The following is a 26,697-nucleotide window of genomic DNA, read 5'->3' as shown; positions in this document are numbered from 1 at the left end:
CCGCAGAAGAAGAAGAAAACATACCAGCATCTGGGGAGATATCCCGTCCGCTGGATTCACCCAGTTCCTGAGCAGTTTATAGGGTCTTCTAGCTGGTATTCTAAAGGGTCCAGCGACCCCTCCATACTCTCAACGAACTTGTACCCATAAGAAAAAGGGTCAGGATCCGATTGAGGGGCCAAGGTCCCTGCCATAATTGAAACTGGCTTCAGTGAAGCCACTCCATGTTGGAGTCGGCAATGAGTATAGGACCGACATTGCCCGCAAGCCCAGGCGGCATCAGGAGCGTTGGCGCCTGAACCATTGTCTGGAAAAGGTCGCTGTGATATGACCAACGCCAGTTTGGATCTGGAAGCAGATCCCTGGGTGCCCCTCAGAGCCGAGGCCAAAGTCGCTGGTGTGGAATCTGAAGGGACCCCTGCAGACCCTCCGGTGTACGAACGCTGTCTAGCAGGGCTGGACTGCCCAAAGATGAGGCACGTGGCCTTGCAAAATTCCTTGAGTTGGGAAGAGATGGCTCCGGGTCCCGGAATCCTGGGGAGGTGTGGAGCCAATCCAGAAGTAGGCTCCGAAGACGGAGGCCTAGAGCGAGGACGCTCCTTCTCCTGCATTACGTCATCTGACCAACGGGGTGAAGTTGAAGAACGATTGTGCTTCTTTGACTTCTTCTTGTGCTTACCTGAGTGTCTCAAAGATTTCAAATGGGACGACGAGGAGTCGTGGTGGCTCCGTGAGCCGTCTCAGGACCTTCCTCTTGACCAAGACCTGAAGCAATCCAGAGTCGGACTCCAGGCTGAAAGTAACTTTAAGGACCGCTCTCTCAAAGGCTTGGGGTTCATGGCACGGCAGGTAGAGCTCGACTTTGGTTCGGGCTCCGAACACCACAGGCAGACGGTGCAGATCCATCACCAACATCATACGGTGACAGGAGTCAAAGGGCTTGAAGCTGGCCTACTGTGACGACATCCTAGGCGCATCAAGAAGTAAAAAATGTTTTACTCTCTTTGGACCTGCGCGCAGGCTGGTACGGTAAGAAAAGAACTGACTTCAGCGTGCCGGGGTGTCGCCTATATACAACCCGCAACGTCATATTTGGTGACCGAGATGCAAATGACAGATGGGGTGTTGACCGACATCACCTAAATGCACTCAGGGGTGCTGCTCAAAGAAAAACCTCCGGATCCAGAATGATGCCTGCGGGAAATTCTAAGGTAAGGAATTTGCAACTAGAAGTCTCTATCAGTTATACAAAACCATTACTTTAAAAAAAAAAAAAAACACAAGCAGCATGTTTAAATAAAACTACACATTTTAAACGTGCTAAACAAATTAACTTGCCAATTGTTTTACAATGCTTTCACTTTGAGTGTGTTTCGGGTTCTGCTATTTTCCGTTGGGTTTGAAGAACAAGTTACTTACCCTGGGTAATGCTCCCTTATATCTAACCACAGATTCCAGTAGGTGGTGCCTTGTGACTGCATGAATAACATTCTGCTACAGAAGTGACGAGCAGGGCCGCATATAAGCGCTACCCAGATGGGCTGACAGCAGTTGATTTCTAAGGCTTGTCTGCACCCTCAGCCCATCAGCAAATTGGCTTGACCAGTGCAGTGCGCAGATCTCTAGCTTCAAACCTTTTTAGATAGAGAAGAGTCCATTCCAAGGAACAGAGGGGTGAGAGGGTCAGTGAACTATAAACAGTTACGTACAGTATCCACCAGAAAGAATGCTACCGAAGGTAAGTAACTTGTTCTTCTACTAACTACTTATAATGTCAGATTCCTCAACTTGTGGTTAGATACCAAAGCAGTACCTTCCCCGCTGAATGGTCTCCAGAATGGCTGAAAACAAAAGACCATGCAGGATGAAACAGACAAAATGCCCATCCTGACAGACCTGGCTGTCAAGGCAATAGTGGTTTGTGAACCTGTGCACGGATGCCCACGTAGCAGCCTGATAGATATCCAGGACAAGCACCCTGCTTGTGAGCTTTTTAGTAGCGGCTTTTGCTCGAATGGAATAAGGACTCAGTCCTTCACGGAGTTGCTTCTTAGCTAGCATATACCAGACTTTTATGCGGAGGACTATCCACCTAGATATGGTTCTTTCTGCACTGCCTTGCCCTTCTTTGCTCCCTAGAAGACCTGAAAGAGTTGATCGTCCACTCAGTGGTCTTTGGTCATATCAATGTAGCAACTGTGGTCTTCCAATGAAGTCCAAACCATGGAGTCTCTCCTCTTTTGAGGGGTGGGGTGAGGCAAAGTAACGTGGAAGGGTAATAGCACCCCCAACATGGAAAACTGTTACCACATTGAACATATATGCAGCTTAAGTTTTAAACACCAGCTTGTCTGCAAAGAATGTCTTATAAGGCAGCTGGACAGAGAGGGTCTGCTGTTCACTCATGCAACAATCTGCTGTGATTGCTACCAGAAAGACCATTTTCAGTGTCAAAAATCATACTGGGTAAATACGCACTGGTTCAAAAGGGGTGCACATGAGAAAAGTAAGAACCATATTCAAATCCCAATGTGACATCACAAAGGTATTTGTTGCAACCAAATGCTGTAAACCTTTAAGACAGGTCATCACAACAAGTGATTAAAAAAAAAAAAAGGGTTGATCCGGCAACCATAAAGAAGCTGAAAGAGCCATTAACACTGCCAAACGCAGTTCCTTACTGGGCCAACAATAACACAAACACTTCAGATAGCTTAGCTTGTAGCGGGTTAGTCTGGCGGTTACCGCAGCATGCCACAAACTTGTCCCAGCATCCAGTGCACACCAATTTCGTAGATGGGTGCTTAGCTGCCAAAATAGCATTAACCGATGGAGAGAGATTGAAGGAAGCTAGCTGTGCCCCTTAATCTCTATGCATGGAGGTGCAGAGGCCCTGGTGCAGGACCCAGACCTGCTCCTGTGACAGTAGATCCTCCAGAAGTGGCATCCTGAGTGGACAAAAGATGTCATGCACAACAGTCCTAGATACCACACCATCTTGGCTGAATCCGGGGTCACCAGGATGGCTTGGGCCTAGTCGCTCTTGATCGGAGCTCGAGCAAAGAGGAGTAGAGGTGGGAAGGCATACAGAAGTCCAGTGCTCCATGCTAGGTAGAAGGCATCTACAAGCCTTCTTGGCAAGTCTTGTATGCAGAAATGCTGACATTGCAAATTATTGTGGTGGCCAAAAGATCAAGCCAGGGTTCTCTCCATTGCTGGAAAGTACCCAGCACCACGCCCAGATGTAACTGTTATTTGTAATCCTCTATACGTCTTCAACTGAGTTTGTCCACCCTGGCATTTAGAGATCCTGCCAGGTGGTTTATAACCAGAGGAATGGGCAACTCAGTCACTTCCAGAGGTGCAAAGTCTCCTGGCACAGTACCCAAGACCCCACTCCACCCTCCTTGTTGCAGTACCACTTGGGAGTAGGATTGCCTGTGAGAACCTGTAGTAGCCTCCCCTGGATGGATGGTAAGGCCTTCAATGACATACATGTCTCCCAAATGTCAAGCAAACCGATGTGGAGGCTGGTTTCTGCCAGTGACCTGAGTGATCTGATCTCAATCTCTTCCAGATGGCCTCCTAAGCCCAGTAGTGATGCTTTAGGGACCACTGTCAGCTCTGGGGGCATAAGTACAGGCATCTGCAACTGGCTGAATTGTGGTCTAGCAGCTACCACTGCACATCTTTTTGCTGTCTTCTCTGAAACCTGCATGCAATCAGATAGGTACCCCTGGTACTGTGCCCATTAGGACTTTAGGTCTCACTGCATAAGTTGCATGTTCCATCTGGTTCCCTAGGATGGGCATGGTCTACTAACAGAATGTAGGAGGCCAAGAGTCCCAACAGCCTCTATGCCATCCTCACTTAGATGCATAACAGAGGCTGAAGCGTTAGGGGCATTGCCCGTAGGCCAATACAGAGCTCTACAAACTGGGAATACTGCCGGCCCACTGTGAACTACAGGTAACGCCTGTTGGCCCACAGGATGGGAATATGGAAATAAGCATCTTGCAGGTCTACCCCTATCATCCACGCTCTGGAATCCAGGGCAAACAAGACATGGGCTAGTGTTAGCACCTTACATTCGCACTTCTGTAGGTCAGGGTTGGGAGGACGGAGATCTAAAACAGGACAAAGACCTCTGTCCTTCTTTGGCACAAAGAAGTAGAGGGAGTAACAACCAATTCCCTGCTTCAAAGGTTGGAACCCTCTCTGGCTTGTTTGGCCAAAAGGGCCTGCTATGCCTTCTGCAAAATGAACATGTGTTCCTCTGTCAGCTGCACTGATGGGGATGGTGCAGCAGAGTAGAAAGAGATGGGAAGGCATAGTGCAGTTGTCTCCAACCAGTTGATCATGAGCTACACTTCAGAGCAGCTCACAGCCTTGAGTTATTTTTTAAATAAGCAAAGGTAAGGCAAGGCTCTGTTTATTTATACATTATTATCTTCAGGCTGTAGATAGCAGGGCCTTATAATGAGCAGTGCTCAGTCAAATCTATGACCCACGCTGGGGAACAGAGGTGAAAAACTGAAGCACTTAGGTATTTAACTCTTAAATAAGTCATTGCCAACTTAGTATTTGAGTGTGAGAACGAAATGATGTTTCTGAATGCTTTGAAATGGGAGAAAATTAAAATGAAGTTACCTTATTGATTAAATTACCACTTAATTTTCATTTCCTCCCATTTCAAAGAGTCACATTCACAAACAGAAGGCCTCTTGCTCCCAGTGGCCAGTAGACACAGTGCCATATTTATAACTGAAGAATACAGTTATTTTTTTAAGTAGGAGAAATTTAAAGTGCAGACAAATATTTCTATGAAACATTAAGTCATAATGTTTTTCTCCACTTTCAATTCAGCCCATTACTTCTTCATGTTTATGAAGCATGTTTCTCCGTCGTTCATCCTTTTATGTTGCTAAAGTTGCGTTAAGTGGCCAGGGTATGCCCAAATGTGGGTACTTTGCTCACTGTGCCACTGGTCTCAAGCTAGCCTAGCAGATGAGGGGTGATACCTTTCACCCGGACCCAGGATGCTTGTTTCCGGTCCAGGGGGAATTGGCCTGGAAGTTCAGGCTGGACTGTTCCAACTGGGGACAGGGTCAAGACTGATTTGCATATGGCTGGGTCCAAACTGGGGTGGCATGGTGAGGAGACCCAAGCTTTATAATATCGTGATAAGAAATCCAATGTACTGGCTCACATGTTTTGATGTCATGCAACATCAAATTCAAGAGTTTGAAATACAAAAGGTTAACAACATAAAAAATGGCTTCATAAAAAAGATCTTTTCATTCATTAATGTGTGTTTCACCGTTGCCTAAAAGGTATACCCAAGTCCACGAGGACAGCCACAGAATACATTGCATTGCAGAGGGCAACAAGTATTATTGCTACTGGTCCTAGTTAATAGTGACATTTATGTGTTAAATATATGACTGGCTTGTTTGGTCAGGAGTTGGGTGTGAGGATTTGTTGAAGGGTGTACATGCATTTAAAACTCTGCCACTAAAAACTTGGGTGCCAGCCTTTATCACACATTAAAACTGTGGGGCATAGTTATACTCTGTTTGTGCCAGATTTGCATCATTTCTTTTTACGCAAATCCGGCGCAAACTTAACTCCATGTTTATATTTTGACGCTAGACACGTCTAGCGTCAAAATACTGTAGTTAATGTTATTTTTTTATCGTGAAAACCTACCTTGTGTCAATGAGATGCAAGGTAGGCGTTCCCAAGCAAAAAATGACTCTAATGCCTTAGCGCCTTATTTTTCCTCCCCTGCAAAAATCACACACGGGAGGAGGAGGGCCTTAAATATTGGCGCCAAGCTCCCTGGGCATGGCCATTGGACAGGGGGGCATGACTTCTGTCTTTATTAAGACAGGTGACATGTCCATGAGGGTTGTGCGTCACAAAATGACGCTTGTCAGGTTAGAGTCATTTTTCTGACTCAACCTGACTAACACCATTCTTTGATGCACAACCTCCTGTTTCCCCCATGCCTCCCCCACCCGGTTAGCATCATTTATTTTGACGTAACTGGCCTTATCGCCAGCTAGCGTAATTCCTTGAATATGACACCCGGCTGGCGTCCAGGAGTGGCGCTAGCCGGCGGTAAACTTTTTGATGCAAACCTGCGCTAATGCAGGTTTGGGTCAAAAATATAAATCAGAGCCTGTGTGCTTTTCAAAAGATGTGCCAAGAATTCTCTGGGGCAATAGTGCAATGCTTGGGCTATGCAGTATGTGAGTTCACACATTCCACAAAAAATATATTTCTGGGTCATACAGTTTAAAGTAATTAATTTTTACAAGTCTGTGGTCCACAAAGTTTCTTTCGAGTTGTAATGCTGCAGGAAGCACAAGCCATGCACATTTACCATGGGAAATGTATGGGTGATATGTATATTAAAACCAATAGTATTCTGCATGTACTACACATGGGGAAATAGTAATTTTCTCTCTTTAATAGTTAACCAAATGAACTCTAAGTCCCAGCCTACATTTAGATTTCAAAAACTGAAAAGAAAATATAAAAAAAGCCAAGGCATGATCATCATCTTTTTCCAGTCAATGTTATGGTGCGACATTTAAAAAAAAAAACACAAACTGTATAAATTCCTAATTTTATACAGGGGGCCTGTCATTTTAAACTTTAGTTCTATGTCATTGGAAAATAGGAGGTTGCTAGATTTCAATAACTTGTGATGCGTGACCTCTTAATCCACAGGAAAGAGCAAAAACTCCAATAAATAAAAGGGTGGGCGCGGAAAAGGCCCGAGTGTCCGCTTGAGGTGCCAGTTCAGTTACAGTTACATGTAGTACTCTTCCTTTTCTGCGTGTTGCGTGTTGTTCTCCATCTGAAGGGCCTTGTTGGCTTCTTCGTCCTGTTGCTCGTTGGTGACGTAGCTGCCCTTGTTCTTGTATAGGTACACGATGATGAGGATCATAACGGTGAGCAATGTCACAAAAACCGCAGCGATAACCCCTAGTGACAAAAAAGACAGAAGTTAATACTTTGTTTCGGGCTGCTAGGCATATGTACCAACTATGAATCTGAATTTTTTCACATTTCCTAATTTATAGGGGATGGTCTACTAAAGTATAGTCTGTATTAGTAAAACCATAAAAGAACATTAATAAAACGAATGACATCTTATACAGTTTTCCAAAGTACTAAAAATATATAATGACATTCAAAAATGAATAACAGAGCCTAATCACTTCAAGACTTCCGATAATTAGCTAACCATTTAAAAATCATCATCAATGAACACATAAAAAACTGTGTCAGCCATCAAGATATTTATATAATTTATACATGATAAATATCAACTATATAAGACAAGAGGAGATTAGGTGCAGATGGATATTGCCCTCTACTGCATCTAATTCAGATACTTGGGCATTCTGACTAACAATAGCAGCTTCATCAAATGACTGAAATTAACTTTGGTGCACCACCATGTATTTATCTCTAACCTGCTATGCATAATGCTAATATCTAGATCGTGCAAAGACAAGCCATACAGTATTGTGTCACTTCTAAGGATTTGGACGATGTGCCTCAATTGTCTTAATGCCATTATACGGCAAATTGGTATGAGCCAAACTTTCCTATTTGCAGCATATCTATGGCAAAAAAATAGAAAGTGCTCTTCTGATTCTCTGCTATCTTGGCATTATGGACATAATGGGGAAGTAGTAAAACCATTCCATCTAAAGCAGAAGTCATTAAGTGGCAAAATACCGTATCTGACCTGCAGGTACATGGACTTTGCTTTAGGAGGCTGAATCAGGCTCATAAAATCCTCATATTGCAAATTATCTTTGAATTCCAGGAACCTACATGTCAAGTCTCCAGTGATACCCTGGTGCAACCATGAGCTACATATGTGAGACTAATAGCGCTTCTTAAGGGACACCAGAGAGTTTTTGTTAATACTATGGGGATTGGTCCACAATTCATTAAAATCAAGAGTAATTAAGCATGTTTTAACATGTTTCAACCAAGGTATAATGCCTTTACGATTAAGTGCGATTATTTCAGACAATGACTCTCTCATAGGGAGTGGGAATTCATTGAGCCAAACTCGTAACCTATATGTTAGGGATCTACAAGCCACCACATAAGTTATATTTTGCAGGTTGAGACCCAGGTGCCTCAGGGTTAAGGGCGCATTCCGAGGTAAACCTAGCATCGATCTCATAAAAACATTCTCAACATTTTCCAACACTCCTACGATTTTGGCCGAGTCCCACAAAAAAATGGAAAAAAAAGAAAAGGGGTCATGCTAGGAATACCCTGACCCCCAAGCATTGGTCTTGGGGTCCTAGAGGGACCTCATCAGGGCAAAAAAGCATTTAATTTTTTGTAATTTGCCGCAAATGTGCGATTGTTTTAATTGTAGCCCCTGGGTGGGGCAAGTCCCGGGGTTTAACAAAAAAAACGAAAGCGTGGGTTGTGGGGCGCATAGGGCCCACCCTACAAAGACATAAAAATGCTCAGGGACCACCACCTCCCTGGGGTTAATTGGAACAGTAAACGGGGACTGCGCAGCCCTTCTCAGGGACAACCACCTGCCCGGGGCTACAAATGTAAAATGATATGGGGGGGCTGCATGGACCCCCCACCCTCCCTGAGAATCAGCACCTCCCTAGGGCTACTAATAAAATGCTTAGCTGGGGTTTGTGGACCAGCCTGAGTCCTGGGGACCACCCCCTCCTCAGCGATACAAATAAAATGCTTTGGGGGTGGGGCGCATGGACCACCCTGAGCTCCGGGGAGCGGGTGCCGCGTGGACCCCACTCCCTGCACCCCAGGGACCACCACCTCCTCAGGGCTTTCTTTTTTTTAAACAAAGGAGGGGGGCTCCTCCCTGGGGCGGCTGGTGCAAATAGGAGGTGTGCCCACCCCTGGGACATAGCTGTTTGCTTCTGCTTGGCAGGACCTTTGACAGTGCCCACCAAGCAAACACTCCGGTTTCAGTGATCAAGAGCTGTCAAAGTGCTCCTGCCTGCTGGAAGCGGAGGTTTAATCTCTTTCCCTGCCAGCAGACATTCGGGCAGGGAAAGAGATGACACGATTGCTTCTGCACAGAGGGATCTGCCTTTCCACCAGCTCACTCTCTGCAGCAGCAATGCCTGCTCCCGCAAGAGGAGGGGCCTTGAGGTTGTCCCTGTGGTCCCCATTGTGCACACTGGGTGCCCAGGGCACCCAGGTGACACGGCAGGCCCTGGTCCCCGGGATCGAGATCGGCCTGGGGAAGGCTTTTCCCCTATTAAGTTGTGGCCGGGTCCTGGGGGATGGGGTCCTCAGGACATTCTGACCATGTTACTCTTCACAGACATGAATTTGCAACATGAAACACTTACAAATATAAACATAGCAGGTTCACAGACACTCAGGCACCGACTCACAGACCCTCGCTGATATTTATACACCCACTCACACACACACTCAGGCTCACAAACCCACTCACAGACCCACTCAGACTCATGCACTGTTTCACAGACACACTCAAACTCATGTGCTCACTCAGACACTCTCAGACTTGTGTACCCACTCACAGACCTCCTCAGTCACACACACCCAGTCACAGACCCCCTTAGACACTTGCACCCACTCACATACCCAGAGACTCACACACCCACGTACAGACTCACTCAGAGACTCATGTGCCCACTCACTGACCCACCCAGACATTCACGCATCCACTCACAGACCCACTCAGGCTCACACACCCACTCAGACACCACCGCCCAAACTCACAGACCCACTTAGACACTCACACACCCACTGACAGACCCACTGAGATACATATGCACTCACTCACACACTAACTGTCAAAGGTTAGTGGTTACAGTTAGGAAATACAATTCAAAAAACCTAAAATTCACTTAAAAAACGAAAGTTACAGGGATGTCATAGCTAGGAAAGGGCATTAAAAAACCCTAGACAAACACACATTACTGAAGTACAGAATATTCAGCAGAAGTGCCAGGCCAGGTTCACTAATACACAGAAAAGTTGCAGGGCAAGCAGAAAGACACCAATATTTTTTCACAGTGTTATCTTCCCTCACGCTCTCTAATGTATATAGGCTCAACTACAGTGTCAATTTCTGTAGAGCACCAACGGATACAAGAGGGTACGGTCTACAATTCAAAACACCACTTCTGGTGCGTTGTCCTAAATTCTGCAGGACATCTCTATGTATTGTGTCCCTTTCTGAAGGCCTACTCTGAGTACACACGCTGCAGCACTGAATCATGAGTACCTGGATTATGGGATTGTGGAGTGGAGAAGCTGGGGTTCCAAGCATGTAACATTTGGGTATTACTAATGAAAGGCAGCCTTGCATTGAAAGAGATATGTTTACAACTGTCACAAAATGTAATGACTTTCAGATTACTTAACTACTAAACACAAATTTGTAAAACTATTGGACGTAATGTAAATAAATTAAGAAATTATACCAATATTCTCAGTAATTATAAACGCAATGAAAATTAAAGTGGATTTTACAGTAACACTTCTAAGGAGTATTAGTATTTTTTTTAGTTTATCCCTGCTTTGGTAGCAGCACAGACAAGCACCAATTGCATTTAACACTCCCTGCTGTATAACAAAATGAAGGATTCGGAAACTGTTTTATCCAGCAACATGGCACCGAGTTCGAACACGTTCTGTGGGTAGTTATCAGTTTGGAGCAGTATCAAGTCTCTCAAGGAAGAGTGGCTGTGTCTACTGTACTGCGTCCTCCTTCTCGAGCCATTGTGGGATTAACAAATCCCACAACAAGTGCGCATTCAACCCTCCCACTACTCACTAAACGTTTGAAGACTACATGAATAAACACAGTTCAGTGAAGCCGATTTTTAGCTTTAGCAAATCTAGGAATTCTCAGACCAAGAATATTTATTATTTGAATCATCTTCAAAGCTGGATGACTACTAAGCCATCTTTGTGTGCTTTGCAAATTAGCACATTAGCAAATTAGCCCCATGACAAATCCTCCAGTCTGCATCCACTTGCCTGGTGGATGAGGTATGATATAGGGAACACATCAGCCGGGCGTCAATGTGACATAGCCACGTGGATGCTCTACACCACATACTGTTTTTCTGCCTGGATTTTATTGACTGAAGAACAGCCTCTAGTGATCCATTAAGAATGTTAGCCTATACCTTTTATGCAACATCTTGATCAGAGTGGCCAACGGAAGATCCAGCAATGAGTTTAAGGAAGACAATAACCAGAGCAGCAGAAATGAAATGGCATAGGATTCATCTACAGTGCAAGGAACCCAAGATCAAGAAACGCTGGAATGGTTCATGAGCCAATGGCCTGTCCCATGGCTGGGTTTGCTCACTGGGACAGTTAGCTGATGAGGTGATCAGAGGAACTAATCATAACAGACGTGGAATGGGGACAAAAGTTAACACTGTCTTACTTAGCCAGGCACAGGAGGAATCCATAGTGGAGAAGGCACAGGATCACCTGGTTGTGTTAAAAAATGTCCTGCCATAAAAATTTAGATTGCCATAAATACAAACTGAAATATGTTATTTTAGAAGAAGCAGTGTTCACATAAACAATGTATGCTTTTCTTGTAGATGTTTCCCTCTGAATAGATCACATGCCTTTTTTATTACACCTTTCGAACCATTGTTTCCAATTGTTTTATTCATTCGAGAAAGACGTCCTATACCTGCATTATTATCAAATAGTTTGTCTTGTTGTGTTTCATGGGGGTGATGAAGTGACATCATCAGCTTACTGGGTTCTCTACGTCTTTATGCCTGTTCCTTCAGAATCAAACCCTCTGGCCTCCTTGCTCTAAAAGCAGTTGTAATCATGTAAACGAATTAGTGCCGGTGCTGAAAGCTCTGCTCAGTAGCCCACAGTGGCTGCTATTAAATGTTAGTGTGTCGAATACCAAGGGTGCTTAGTCTTGAATCCACCCCAGGCCTCTATAATCCACTACCAGACACTCACTGCCCCTTTATTCCACTCTTGCAGGTTCCTGCTTTCTCCCTTTGTGGCAGTTTTTCCATCTTTATCATCCTCCTTTCTGCTTTGTTCCCTCTCTTGCTCTCAGGAAATAATTTAAGAGATTTTGGGCATTATTACAACTTCGGCAGAGGGGGTTAATCCGTCCTAAATGTGACGGATATCCCGCCCGCTGTATTATGAGTTCTATAGGATATAATGGACTTGTAATACATCGGGCGGGATATCTGTCACATTTGGGACGGATTAACCACCTCCGCCAAAGTTGTAATCAGGCCCAAAATACATTGTGGCTGTCCCAACTGTCAACCACTTGCTCAAATAAAACACTGATCGTTCCATCTGTTTTTTAGCAATGGAGGAAGAGGCATTGGGGCAGATTTAAGAACCCCTAGCGCCTTCGTGCGCCACAGTAGTGTCATTTTTTAAAATGCTAATGAGGCCTAACGAGACCAAATTGCCCGCCAAATTTACAAAGTGGTACAGTGCATGCATTGAGCCACTTTGTAACCCTTTGCGCTCCATTATGCCTGCACCAGGCATAATGTATGCAAAAGGGGCGTTCTACGGTTGGGGGGGTGAAAAAATGGCGCAAACAATCTAAGAGATTTCTCTGCGTCATTTTTTGGGCCGTTTTAACCCAGTTTTAACCCCTCGGGTGCCTTGGACATAAGGTTTACAACCTGGGCAGCACCGCTTGGGTGTGCAGGACGTAACCGATACGAACTGCTACCGGCCCTTGGGGGAAGCGCTACCGCTCCCCCGAGATCCTGGCACCCCCCTCCCCTGGGAAGGATAGATGGGTAATCGCTTCCCCTTCCACCCCCGCCCACTCCAACTCCCCTGTGGCATCTGATGACCTCATCAGAGGCTGCCCCCGAAGATAACTGCAAAAGCATTTCTCCTTTGATGACGTGGAGGGGGTGAGAGAGGCATCAAAGAAAAGGAAAGGCCTTTCCTATGATGTCTCTCTCAACATTTCTGCTGCCCGATAGTGATGCGATCAGGCAGCAGAAATACCCACTAGACACCAGGGAGTTTTTTGTTTTGTTTTATATATATGCATAAGGTGAGCGGCCAAAAAAAGGCTCGGCATAGGAGGGGAAAAGGCCTGGCAGGGAAGGGGTTAACAAGATTATAGGAACCATGAATATAAACAAGCATTGACAAAGCCAATATGTCTGACATTGGTGGTCGGTCTTTTGGTTTTGTCAATGGCCACTCCCAAGAGGGGCAAATTATTTTTGGGCCTTTTCTGCACCACTAACCCCCCCCCCCCGATCAGCCTGTGGTAATTAGGCCAATCTGCCTTCAGGTGGGGCAGAAACCTCTAGGCACCAGGGATCATTTTCTTTTTTTGTTTTTATTTTTTATATGTGGGGAGCAACACCTTAGGCAAGGGTCGCTTCCCTGGTGGAGGGGTACATTTATTTTAGGCTATTTCTGCCCCCCTTGGGGGCAGAGACCACTAGGCACCAGGGATTTTTTTTTTGTGCCCACTTCTGCTTTTTCCACCCTGCCAGTACGAATGGTTTTCTAATTTAGGCTGTGTAATGGTACATGCCTAAGATATTACAAATACAAAATACACTGGTCCAGGAAGAAAAAGAAGAACACAGGGCAACCCTTATGCTAGAAGCAAGTGCCCTCACACACCCAATTGGATGTCATGCTTCATCATCGGGCAAGCTCCTCGTCAGACCGGCGCTGCAATGTCTGACGGGCTCCCCTGTAAAGGGGCTCTTTGCCGGAAATCTTTTCTCAGTAGCACTGTGCCGTGATTAAACCAACGTAGAAAGGTCAATGCCCACCTACAGGCACTGCAGAGAGTAGGAGAGGGAGAAAGAATTAAAATTGGCTCAAAACCCGAACAGGACACCAAACTTTAATGATCAGGAAAGGGTAATGGCCAAAGCAATAAAAACCTAGAGATGAGAGTGGGGAATGAGATAACGCTCAAACACTCTCATAATACAAATGAAGGCAGGGGATAAGGAACTATCTTAAGCCCCTGAAGACAGGGTCAACATGTTTCGTGTCTGAACGGTCCATATGGATCCATCAACACTTCATCAGGACCCAAAAACTCTACTAAACACTTCTATTGGTTAAAACACAAGAACTCAATGTGTCACAAACTGATAGACACGTTAAACTTCAGTCACTTACTAAAAGAGACTGCACGTTAGGCTAGTCTAATGTAAGGGTCAACTGTCCCTCATTTAGGATTCGGCTCCATAGGTAAACACAAGCCAAGAGAAAAGCAAAGTCATTGACAGAAGGCAATCCCCCGCACGGGACCTACCCGTAGCTGTGCGCCTGGAGAGACATGCCTAAGATAACCGGCCAGAGGAGCTTATAATGTATGTGTTGTATTTATTTTTTAATACAGAAGCAAATTTAGGCACGTGAATACATTCTGAGTCTGTCTTTTATATTAGTTATACAGCAAGATGAAAACGATTTTCACCGCTAGATACTGAGAAGCATCTTTCAATGTGTACACAACTAGAAATCTCTCCTTCTGCGGCACAGCCGTCTCAGTGAATCCCAAAATGAAAGGGCTGCGCTTCCTTACCAAGCCTGTAAATTACTGATCTTACCAGAGGGATGCTCAAATCCTGCTTCCTAAAGAAAGTGCTACCAAGAGAAGGAATGGGGGAATAAGTTCCTCCTTCCTCGCAAACCTCACAGTTTCTCCCATTCATTGGCCTGGATTTTCAAGAATCTGGCACATCAGTACTGATGCGCCAGATTTCTTGCAACCCCCCACCACCACCTAACGACCCCATAGGTGCGACGTATTTACTATACGAAGCACAATGGCACTCATTAGGCTAATAGCGTAATTTGTTTTGCCACTATTGTGGCACTATGCTCCACTAGCATCAAAACTTTTGCTGCTAGTGGAGCAAAGTGCAAGAATGGCCAGTTCAGCAGGCGTTAAAAGTGATGCCAAAAACGGCACGATGAAATCTTGTGGATTTCATTGCACCATTTTTGCAGACCTAAGGCTGGAACGCTCTCCTTGCATACATTATGCCTGGCGCAGGTATAATGTGGTGCAAGGGGTCGCAAAGTGGCGCAGTGCATACATTGCGCCACTTTGTTAATATGGTGCAGTGATTTATGCCTCGTTGAGCCACATTAGCCTAAAAAAAAAACAAATGATGCTCAATGTGGTGCAAAGAGGCGCTAGGGCCTTGTAAATCTGGCCTATAGTCTCATACGAACATCTATCTTCTTGGAGGTACCATTCAAACTAGGGTGCTCCTTCTCTCTGCCCACTGCTTTTACAAAAATGAATATTGTGCAGCTGCTCGAGGACTCTTGAGTATGAATCTGTTTTCCTTATGCCTCGCAACATACTTCAAATGAAGGAGCAAAGAGTCATGTCTCTTTCACAGATGGCATTTAGGGCAGCGTTGTCCAACATTGGTCACCGAGTGTCAGATCTATTTTACATTTTTCAGGCTAGCCATATGCGATACATTTTCCATACAATGAATTAACCAGCAATCACTTAACTAGACAGCAGTAATCTGGAAAAGCTGGCTCAGCTCTGACCCTATTGGACTAAATGCGGTTTTCTTACCTTATTCTTGTAAGTGGATTGATGCAAATGTTTACTGGCAAAGCCAAAGTGGATCATCAAGTCCCTCTAAAAATATTGGTTCCGTTTTTCAGGCTATTTTCTTGTGGGCTTACCCTTTCTATGGGAAAAGTGCTGTGTTGTGATGAAAGGTGGCAGGACTTTCACATATGTGAAACCATTACCTGCAATTATCGCAGTGTTGATTTCTTCTGGATCTATTGAAGGTACTGTGGTCAGCAGCAACACAGGCGTAGTCAGATCTTCTACACACCCGGGAACAAAAAGAGAAGATGTATGTAAAGTGGACCAATTTGACTTTCTACACATTCCCTGTTTTATACTTCGGCCGAACATATACATTCAGTATCCTCTGACATGCTTACATACACGCAAACTCCCTCTCTCTTTTCTCGTAGATATTCTCTATTTTTAGCAGTGCTTTTAAAGAGAAGATATAAGGGCAAGTTCTCATTATCCCAGATTACATCTTTGCTACTAACAAGTGCTGGTACTCTCTCTTTATAAGCATTACATCTCTCCTAAAAAAAAGTATGTGCTTTCCCTTTAAAACTGAAAAAGTGCAGTGTTAGACCTGGCATCCTTGGCATGGCAGTCTGTGCCTCTGCCTGGCTGTGGAATACACGTCTGGGTCAGGATGACAGTTGGTCTGGTTGTGAATTCACTCTAGGCAGTTGGAGCTGAGGTGTGCCCTGCATATCCTGATCGGCCTTCCTGGGGTACAGTGGTGGGAGGAGCTGACACTTGCACCTGAATAGGGCTGAGTCTGTCCTTACATTGCGGTCTCCAACCCTCTAGAGTGTGTCTGGGACCAGAGCAGGAAAGGCAGGGTCTTGTGCACTACAAAGACTTTCCTTTGAGGTTTGCTTACTTCAAAGGCAGAAATGAGAATAAGTATTGGATCCAAAACCCCAGACTTTTAGAACACTTCTGGATCAAGAGGAGAGTCTGCCAAGGAAAGAGCTGCGATGAGGAATAACGCCCCTTTGCCTTGTTCACTTTACTGGGTTGGCCTGGTGTTGCTGCATGTGCTTTGGAGAGGACAAAGACTGGACTTTGCTGTGTATTCTGCTTGTGAAGTTTCTCCAAGGTCTTGCACTGAGCTTTCATCCTGTTAAGAAGTCTCAGGAACATCAAAGACTTCACCTGCCAGCCCCTGTGCTCTCTTGCTGAGGACCCTGACTTGCCAAAAGGTGCCCACTCCAGTTCCTGGGCTCTTGGGAGTGAAATCTGGCATAAAACAAGAAGAGACAGGCACATCGACTCCGGACGACTCCAGAACTGGCCCTGCTGCCTGCACCCAAAGCTGTGGTCCCCGCTGAAGTGCGACAACCGCGACTAACACCACAGGCCAGACGCTGCCACAGCCCTCTGAAGTTCCGCAGCATCGTGAGTCCTGAGTGCCGTGCCACTAACGCCCGTGCCACCTGACTCCGCTGCAGCGCCTGTGGTCCCGTGGTCTGACTGCGACTCCGAGAGGTCACCCCATTGTGTCTTGACCCACTAGAGTCATCGTCCCCACCGAATTGTAAGGAACTGATGCTTCGCTGTCGATGTCACCTCACCTCCACTGCCTCCATAAGGAATCAACACCTCACTCCCTTGTGGGTGGCATCGGACGGTTGGGAACGACTCCATCACAACGCTGTGATAGCACCAATTGGAACTAGTGTGTTTCTAAGCGCTTTTTGGGGATTTAATGTTTTAAAATTCATACCTTAGCTTGTGTATGCAGGATATTTATCATTTTGGTCTTGTTTTACTTAGTTAAATATTAGCTATTTTACTAAACTGGTGTGGTGTCTAGCTGTAGTGTTTTCAGTGTGTTACTTTGTGTGGGTACAAATACTTAACACATTGGCTTTGATGTAAGCCTGACTGCCTGTGCCTAGCTACCAAGGGGGGGAGCAGGGGTTATCTTAGGAGTGTGACTCCCTTACCTTGAGTAGAGTGAGGGTCTCTATTTGGACAGGAAGTAAACTGACTGCCAACTAGAGACCCCATTTCTAACACTGGTGATCAGCGGTGAGGATAGGACTTGTGCTTTTATCTGACTTACAGTGATTGGTGTACACTACTGCATAGTGCAGACCATTACGCAACCACATACTGCTTTTTGATTTTTTTTCTCCTGTTTTTGACAACCCTTGGAGTTATCCACAAATCATGTCTCTGTCTGATGAACCAGCAAGTGAAGTTGCAGAGGTTGTGCTTGAGATTGAGAAGTTGAAATCCTACAAGGTGTCTCAGCTGAAACAGTGCTGCAAGGATCTTAATTGCCCAGTGAAGAGTTCCTCTAGGAAAGATGAGCTGCAAATGGTGCTGAGGTCCGGGGGGCAGCAAGAGAAGCTGGGGAGGCTGAGAATGAGAATGAGGATGAGGATGTGGAGGTACAGAACCAGCAAGGGGACTTTGGAGCTAAGGATCTGCCTGAAGGGAGATTACCCTTCAGGAGTGGCAGGAGTGTGTCATCCAGAGGTTTGTCCCTAGAGGAGCTGGAGGACAGGCGACAGGCCAGAGAGGCCTGGCTCTTGAGAAGCTCAGGTTGGAAGCAGAAAGCAACATGTTTGAAATTGGGCAATAAGAGAGGGAATAGGCTCTTACTCTGGAGGGAAGAAATTGCCTTTTGCTCATGAGCTAAGTATGAGGGAGCTGGATCTCAAGACCAAGCAGGCAGAACCCAGCATGAATGGTGGCAGCATACTTCCAGTGCAGTCTGAGAGGAGGGTGCACATTCCTAAAGATTTAGTGAAGTATTATAGGAGGGAGGATGACATACACTTGTAGTTTAAAGGGGTATGAGTGAGCACTCCACTTGAACTGGGTCCCTGAGGTACACTGGGGGGCATGTCTGTGGAAACTTTGAGGCAGAGAGTTGGGACACCTTGACAAATTGAGGAGATCCCCAGGGGCTCACCTAGTCTACCATGAAGAATGCCCTACTCACCAGGTATGGTTTCACCCCCGAGCAGTACATGGAAAAGTTCTACCATAAGATGAATTCCCAAACTTGACTAGAATGTATCGATTCTTTTTGCAGAGCCCTGGATGGATGGGTGAAGGGCAGGAAGGTAACAGATTATGTGGGGGCTGTAGCATTTGATTGCATGGGAGCACCTGTATAGTCTTTGTTTTCCAGAGCTGTGCCAGCATCTGATTGACAGCAAGCTGACTGACCCCAGGAAGCTTGCCCAGGAGGGGGACCACTGGGAGAGTACCAAGGTCCACAAGTGGTATATGGGAGACTCTGCCAAGGGTGGGCGGGGTCCCCATCAGAAGAGGTGGGGTGGGGCAAGGGTAAACAGGGTGAGTTCTCTAAAGGGCCCCAACCTAGTTCCCAGGGTAAGGATTCCCATCCTCCATGTGAGAAAAAGCCTTGGGTCTCTACAGGGAAGCCTGCAGAGAAGGGTCCCAGCATGTGTTATGCATGTGAGCAGGAGGGTCACATGAAGGGGGACCCCAAGTGTTCCAAGTGGACACCGGCACCCACTGGTGCACAGTCATGGGGGTTAGCCAGTGAAGCGTAGGGGAAGAATTAGATCCAGGAGAAGGATTAGAGCCAGCTGAGATGACCCTTGTCTTGCTATGGGACAGTGAGATGGTCCAGAGGACCTTCGTGCCTGAGAACACTAAGAAGTGAAGGCAGTGGGTGACCATCAATGGACAGAGGGTGGAGGCTCTGGGAGACACATGAGCCAGCATGATTACTGTCAGGTGTCACCTAGTGTCTGAAGAGCAGATCGTCCCCAATGTGTTTCACTTAATAGTTGCTGTGGACAACCATGAGCACCAGTACAAGGTGGCACAGGTTCCTTTTGAATGGGAGCTGGGGAGTCTCAGGTTCCTTGAGGGTAGCTGTGAGTCCAACCATGCCTTTTGATTGTCTGCTAGGTAAGGACCTGAAGGATTCCCCCTTGGTGTGAGGTGGAACGCAGGTCACAATTGGAGATGGTGGGTCTGCCTGAGTGGGCATGCGTGACCACAGGGAATAGGGCAACCAGAAGGGTGATCAGGAGGACCTGGAGCCTGAAAGAGTGACCCAGTTGCTTGCCACGAAGAGGAGGAGCAGGCGGTGTGGGAAACCCGCCCCAAAAGTTTCCACGGTCGGGGAGGAGGCTGAACCGACAAGGGAGCAGGTGGCGGAACTGGGGGATGTGCCTGAGCTGACCCATTGGCAGAAAGAAGGGGGTCCCACCAGGGAGAAGTTCCGCAAGGCACAGAACACAAGCCCTTCTCTTGAGGGTCAGTGGCAGCAGGCTGCAGAGCAGGCAGCTGGCAAGGAGCCTGGATCACACTGGATTTACTCAGAGTATGGTCTCCTGTATAATGAGCCTAACGTTGCGGAGCCTGGAGCAGCCCAAGTGCTGGTGGTACCCAAAGGCTTCAGAACCTTCCTACTGGGTCTGGCTCATGATGTGCCTTTGGCAGGACATTTGGGGCAGAACAAAACATTTGAGAGCATTGTCACCCACTTTTACTGGCCCCAAATGCGAAGGCACTTTGATATGCATTGTAGGTCTTGCCAGACTTGCCAGGCAAGTGACAAGATTGGGGGGCGAGGCAAGGCTCCTCTCCAACCATTCCCCGTCGTAAGCACCCCTTTTGAGTGGGTGGGGATCAACACTGTGATGCCTCTGGACCCCAAGACAGCGATGGGCAACAGGTACATCCTGGTCTTTGAGTACCATGCCACCTGGTACCCGGAGGCTATCCCTCTGAGGTCAGTGACGACACCCGTGGTGGGATGGGCACTGATGGGAATCTTTTACTGCATGGGGTTCCCCAAGGAGGTGGTATGAGACTAGAGCACCAACTTTATATCTACATATATGAAGTCCCTGTGGAAGGAGTATGGGGTGACCTACAAGTTCACCACTCCTTACCACCCCCAAGGAAATGGGCTGGTTGAAAGGTTCAACCGTACTCTGAAAGGTATGATTACGGTCTGTCAGACTTCATAAGGCGTAAGTGGGACATCCTCTTGCCATGCCTTCTCTTTGCACACAAAGCATAAGAGATTTGACTTTAGCCCCTTTGAGCTGCTGTAAGAGGACCTCGCAGCCTGGTGAAAGAAGGCTGAGAGAAAGCTCTCAGTAGGCCCCCAGGATGTATTTAGCTACGTGATGGCCTTCAGAAACCAGACTGCGCACTTTAGGAAACTCGCTCAGGCGAACCTGAAAGCAAGCCAGGAGGATATGAAGCAATGGTATGACCAGAACACCACTCTGGTTGAGTTTCAGCCTGGCCAGAAAGTGTGGGTCATGGACCCAGTGGAGCTTCATGCTCCACAGGACAAGTGGACTGGGCCTTTTAAGGTGGTGGAGCGCAAAAGTAATGTCACCAACCTGGTGGTCTTGCAAACTCCAAGGAATGCTTTGAGGATCCTACATGTGAACTACCTTAAACCACATTTTGAGAGGTCTGAACTGACCATGCTCTTGGCAACAGATGATGAAATGGAGATGGAGACAGAACCTCTTTCTAACCTCCTGTCTGTCAAAGAGCAAGATAGGTCTGTGGAGGGTTTGAACCTCTCCTCAACACTGACACTACAACAGCAGAGGGACTGTCGCCAGCTGCTGGGACAGTTTGCCTGCCTGTTTTCCTTGACCCCAATAGTCATCCATTTGTGCACCCACATAAACATAAAATCTACATTGTGACTAACAAGGTCAAACCCAGCATCAAGGAAGAGGTCTCCAAGATGCTAGTGTTAGGGGTGATTGAGTTCTCCGGCAGTCCTTGGGCCAGCCCAGTGGTCTTGGTCCCAAAGGTTGCTGTCCCAGGTGCCATCCCTGAACTGAGATTCTAAGTGGACTACTGTGGGCTCAACTCCATCACTAAGACTGTTGCCCACCCCATCCCCAGAGCTGATGAGCTCATAGATCGGCTAGGAGCTGCCAAGTTTCTCAGTACGTCTGACGTTCTGGCAGATTGCTTTGACTGAAGAGGCCAAAGAGAGTTCCGGGTTTTCAACCGCAGAGGGGCACTACCATTTCTGGGTCATGCCCTTTGGGTTCAAAAACTCCCCTGCCATCTTTCAGAGGTTGATCAACTAGGTCTTGGCTGGGCGGAGGGTTTCTTTGCCACCTACTTGGATGACATTGCAGTGTTCAGCTCCAGCTGGGAGGATCACTTGCATCACCTCTGGGAAGGGTTGAAGGCCTTGCAGAAGGCAGGCCTCACTATTAAGGCCAGTAAGTGGCAGATAAGGCAGGGGTCAGAGGTATACTTGGGCCACCAGGTGGGGAGCGGCCAGATGGCGCCTCTACAACCTCAGATTGACACCATGCTGGCTTTGGAACCCCCAAGACCCAGACAGAGGTGAGAGCCTTTTTAGGTCTCACTGGTTATTAAAGGAGATTTGTCAATGGCTATGGCACCATTGTAGCCCCCTTGACAAAGCTGACTTCCAAGAAGCAGCCCAAAGAAGTGATCTGGACTGAGGCTTGTCAAACCGCTTTTGATGCCCTGAAGGCAGCCATGTGAACGGCACCCGTGCTGAAGGCACCCAACTTCTCCAAGGAATTTGTTAAGCAGACCGACGTTTCAAAGCATGGTGTGGGGGCAGTTCTAGCACAGATAACCGAAGAGGGCCTAGACAAGCCTGCAGCCTTCATTAGCAGGAGGTTACTTCCCAGGGAACAGAGGTGGAGCATAATTGAGAGAGAAGCTTTTGTTGTGGTCTGGGTGCTGAAGAAGCTAAGACTGCTGGATTTAGCTTTTTCTGGTTTTGGTACTCTGGTCACTTTACCACTGGTGAGCCGTACTAAAGTGCAAGTGCTCCCTGTGTAAATTGTGATTATGATTGGTTATCCATAATTGGCATTATTTGATTTACTATTAAATCCCTAATCTGATAGAGACTTCTAGCTGCAAAGGCCCAAACCTTCTCTTTTAGTGCATATAAGGCCCTCTAAGGTAGGCCCCAGGTAGTGCATTTAAAAGGTAGGACATGTACTGGTATGTTTTACATGTGCTGATAGTGAAATACTGCCAAATTCGTTTTTCACTATTGCATGGCCTATCTTTTGCATACATTAACATGGGGATTGCCTTGAAATGTCTCTTAAGTGTAATTTCCATTGGGAGCAGATCGAGATTTGGATTGTGAGGTCTCTGAACTCACAATTTAAAAATACATCTTTTAGTGAAGGTAGTTTTTAACTTGTGTGTTTGAAAATGCCACTTTTAGAAAGTGGCCATTTTCTTGCTTAACCATTATGTGCCTCTCTGCCTCGCTGTGGAATACACGTCTGGGTCAGGATGACAGTTGGGTTGGTTGTGAACTCACTCTAGACAGTCACTTAAAGGGAGCTGAGGGGTGCCCTGCATAGCCTTATCGGTCTTCCTGGGCTAGAGTGGTAAGAGGAGCTGGCACTTGCACCTAAACACAGGACTGTGCCTGTCCTTACACAATGCATTCTCCAACCCATTAGAGTGTCTGGGACCACAGCAGGAAAGGCATGCTCTTGTGCACTACAAAGACTTTCTTTTGAAGTTCGCCTACTTCAAAGGGAGAAATTAGTATAAGTATTGGAACCAAACCCCCAGACTTTTAGAACACTTCTGGATCAAGATGGTAGACTCTTCACTATGTCTATGATGTCGGAAGGAATAGGATTCCTTCATTCATACGGTGGAGGGGTGTTCCGTCTTGCGTAGATTTTGGGATGGAGTGATCTCCTGTCTGGGTAGGGTACTCTACTGGGTGATACCTATGAACCCAAAGCTGGCCCCCCTGCACATTATGGATGACCTTGGGGGCAACAGGTACAAAAAGGCACACATGTTTCTGGGGCTGACAATGGCGAAAAGGGACATAGCCAGAGAATGGAAAGAGGAGGCCCGCCCATCCTTGGCAGTGTGGAAGAGAGGCAGAGACCATTGGATCGGCTTGGAGGTGGCGGTTTATCAGGGTTCCCCTCAAAAACATACTAAGATCTGGCAGTGCTGGTCTGATTACTGTGGAATTACTCTGCAACGTAACTGCTCGGAGCACTCTTTACTGTATGATGAGATTAGAGAGTATGGACAGGTGGGTGTAAAGCATGATGCTCAAGTGCGCAATGATGTCTGACTCGCATATCTATACATATTGCTGTGCGGCAGGATAGGCCAGGATGGATTTTCTGTGCAATTTTTTTTGTGTTTGTATGACTAGAACTGAGAGCTTTTCTCCTTTTTGTACAACAGTTGACCAATCCGGCCTGTTTGTTACTATAAAATTCAAGAAAATTTGCCATTGAAAAAATGTAGGATCCATGCCTGTATTGGATTAGGGGGGCTCAATGCTTGGGGACCTCGGTTACCCTCTGATGACACAACACTCCTGTCGATCAGCAAAATATAGACCTGTAAAGTATTTTGTCACAGGGTATTTTAAGAAGCATGGTTCCGTCTTTTCCCAGAGATTTATGGGGCCACCAGTGTGTCTGTCTTTGTGGGCAGAAAGAACAGGGATGCAATTATGAATGTGGATGTATTAGTAATTGGGTTTCTGGTTGGCAGAGGTAAGCATGATATCCAAGCAGGACCTACAATCCCAGACAGGGTAAGTCATCAACACACACTAAATTCACCTGTGCTCGCCCCCTGGCAGCTTGGCACAGAGCAGTCAGGCTTAACGTAAGAATCAATGTGTAAAGTATTTGTGCAATACTTCAAATAGTAACACAGTGAAATTACCACACAAAAAGATACCAAACTTATTTATAAAAATTTAGCTTAATTTAATTAACAAAACAAGACCACAACAACAATTAACTAATTAGTAGAACTCAATGTATGAATTTTTAAAGAATAAACTTAAAGCGCTAACCAGAGCTACCTGGCCGTGCTATACTGGTTCTGAAGTGCGACGGATCCAAAGTGGATGTGCCGGTCCTGGCCTTGTAGCAGCAGCGATGTGTCGAAGTTGATCCCTGCAGCAGAGGTGATGTGCCAGTTCTGATCCATGCAATGGGGGTGATCTGCAGGTTCTGTCCCTTGCAACAGTGGGAATTGGTCGATTCTTACTGGAGGAGCGCTTTATACCCACTTCCAAGGGCTCAGGGCTGGACTGGCACCATTTGGCAGGGCAAAACCTGCAGCAAGCAAAGTCCAGGTGCTGTAGGTGATGAGTTGGAAGTCTTTTGTGTCCCTGAGACTTCAGAAGAACAGGAAGCAAGCCACCAAGCCCTTGGAGTCACTTAGGTTCTGGGTTGGAGAGATGCAGGTCCAATCCTTCTCACTACCAGGCAAGGAAGGCAGCAAGTCAGCACAGCAGAGAAGGAGTTCAGCAGTGTCCAGCAGAGAGAGAGTCCTTGCAGGAGCACAACAGTCCCTCGAGTATCCATAGGTCCAGAAGTGTACTGACTTGGTGGTGTCTGAGGTCCAGTTCTTATACCCAGTGGGTGCCTTTGAAGTAGGGAAGACTTCAAAGAGAGGCCTGCCCTGGCTCCAGGCACACTATAGGGGGTTAAGCAGTCCTTCATATGGGACCAGAACAAAGCCCATTCAAGTGTAAGTGTCAGCTACTCCCTTCCACTCTGCCCAGGATGGCCCATCAGGATGTGCATGACCATCAGTCACACCTGCTGATGCTCCCAGCCATCCTTCACCAAACTGAGAGGCCCTCTCACACCGGGGCCCATTCAGAAGTTCAAAGGGGCTGAAGTCACCCCCCTTCTGCAGTACCTCCCTGTAGGCGAACAAAAGGCATGGCAGGAGGACGTCCCAATTCTGCATCATGGGTTCTGGTATGCACATAATCATGCATTTGGGGGTCATGTTGGACCTCGCAAAAAGAACGTTGGTTTGGGGGTGGTAAGGAGTGGAGAACTTGTAAGTTAACCCCAAACGTTTTCTACATGGCCTTCATGTACCCTGACAAGAAGTTGGTACTCAGGTCAGATACCACCTTCTTGGGGAAACCCACGTGGGTAGAGATCCCCATCAGTGCACTAGCCACAGCAGTCGCAGTCACAGTCCTTAGAGGGACAACCTCCAGGTACCAAGGCCAGAACCAATCTGTTGCCCATAGCTGTTTAGGGGTCCAGAGGCCCAATCATGTTGGTGCCCACCTTTTCAAAGAGGGTGCCAACAACAGGAAAAGGTTGCAGGGGAGCCTTGCATCCCCTTTCCTCCCGTCCTGCCACTCGCCTGGCAGGTAGGATAGGACCTACAGTATGCCTGTGAGGCCTTCCTCACTTGAGGTCTTGCCTTGCCCCAAATGACCAGCCAAGGGAACATCTTGTGCCAGCCCCAGTAGGAGGGCCCTGTAGCACTGGGAGACTACCAACACACGGGTTGCACCAGGCTCAGGAGTCTTAGGCTCACTATACAGCAAATCACTGTCCCAGTAAATCAGATGTTTGCCAGAGGCGTCACCAGCAGCCCGGGTCTCAGCCTACTGCTGCAGACCCAAAAGAATAGGGAATTCCCTCTGCACCTTGCAGAACTCCTCCCTGGTGGGACCCCCTTTCTACTGACAGACAGCGGTTTAGGCAAGTTCCCCAGTTCTGCCACATCCTCCCCAGTGGGTTCCGGGACATCCACTTAGGGTCAGCCTCCTCCCGGACCATGGGAGATTCAGGAGAAAATTTCACATACAGCATGCCCTTTCTCCTTCTTTTCGCAGGTCCCTGGCCATTGTTCCAAGCTCCAGGTCCTTCTGACTACTCTCTCGGGCTGCCATTCGACCGACTGATCAGACACACCCACTCAGGTAACCCTAACATCTCCAAGTGGGACCTGAGCTCCACCTCCTTCCAGGTAGTATATTACTCTTAGTCATTGCCAAGCAAACAATCTACAGGCATGGAGGGACTCACAGCTACCCTTAAGGAACCTGAAACCCCCTCCCCCCCATTCAAAGAGAACTAGAGCCACTGGATAGTGTCTCTTACAGTTGTCAGCAGCACCAACTTGGTGGAACACATTATGGACTACCTGCTCTGAGGACACTAGATTACACTGGATGGTTGTCATACTGGCCCAGTGTGTCTAAGACCCTCCACTCTCTGCCAATTAATGGTAACCCTATGCCTATATTTCTCAGTGTTACTAGGCATGTGGGT

At 46.9% G+C, this 26,697-nt stretch overlaps 1 protein-coding gene across 3 annotated transcripts in view; it reads right to left on the bottom strand.

Moving 5' to 3' along the window:
- Window positions 1–6,294: 6,294 nt before the first annotated feature.
- The window catches only part of SMAGP (small cell adhesion glycoprotein), a 114,088-nt gene continuing 93,685 nt past the window's right edge, over window positions 6,295–26,697 (bottom strand). For all 3 annotated transcript variants that reach the window (XM_069230895.1, XM_069230897.1, XM_069230896.1), the window contains exons 3-4: window positions 15,802–15,882; window positions 6,295–6,996 (exon numbers count right to left, since the gene is read on the bottom strand). In XM_069230895.1, the coding sequence (XP_069086996.1) occupies window positions 6,821–6,996; window positions 15,802–15,882 (257 nt within the window). In that variant the 3' untranslated portion in view covers window positions 6,295–6,820. The remainder of the gene's footprint in view (window positions 6,997–15,801; window positions 15,883–26,697) is intronic.

The sequence above is a fragment of the Pleurodeles waltl genome, chromosome 4_2 (genome assembly GCF_031143425.1).
Source record: "Pleurodeles waltl isolate 20211129_DDA chromosome 4_2, aPleWal1.hap1.20221129, whole genome shotgun sequence".
Classification (NCBI taxonomy): domain Eukaryota; kingdom Metazoa; phylum Chordata; class Amphibia; order Caudata; family Salamandridae; genus Pleurodeles; species Pleurodeles waltl.
This window is presented reverse-complemented; position numbering and strand designations above follow the sequence as displayed.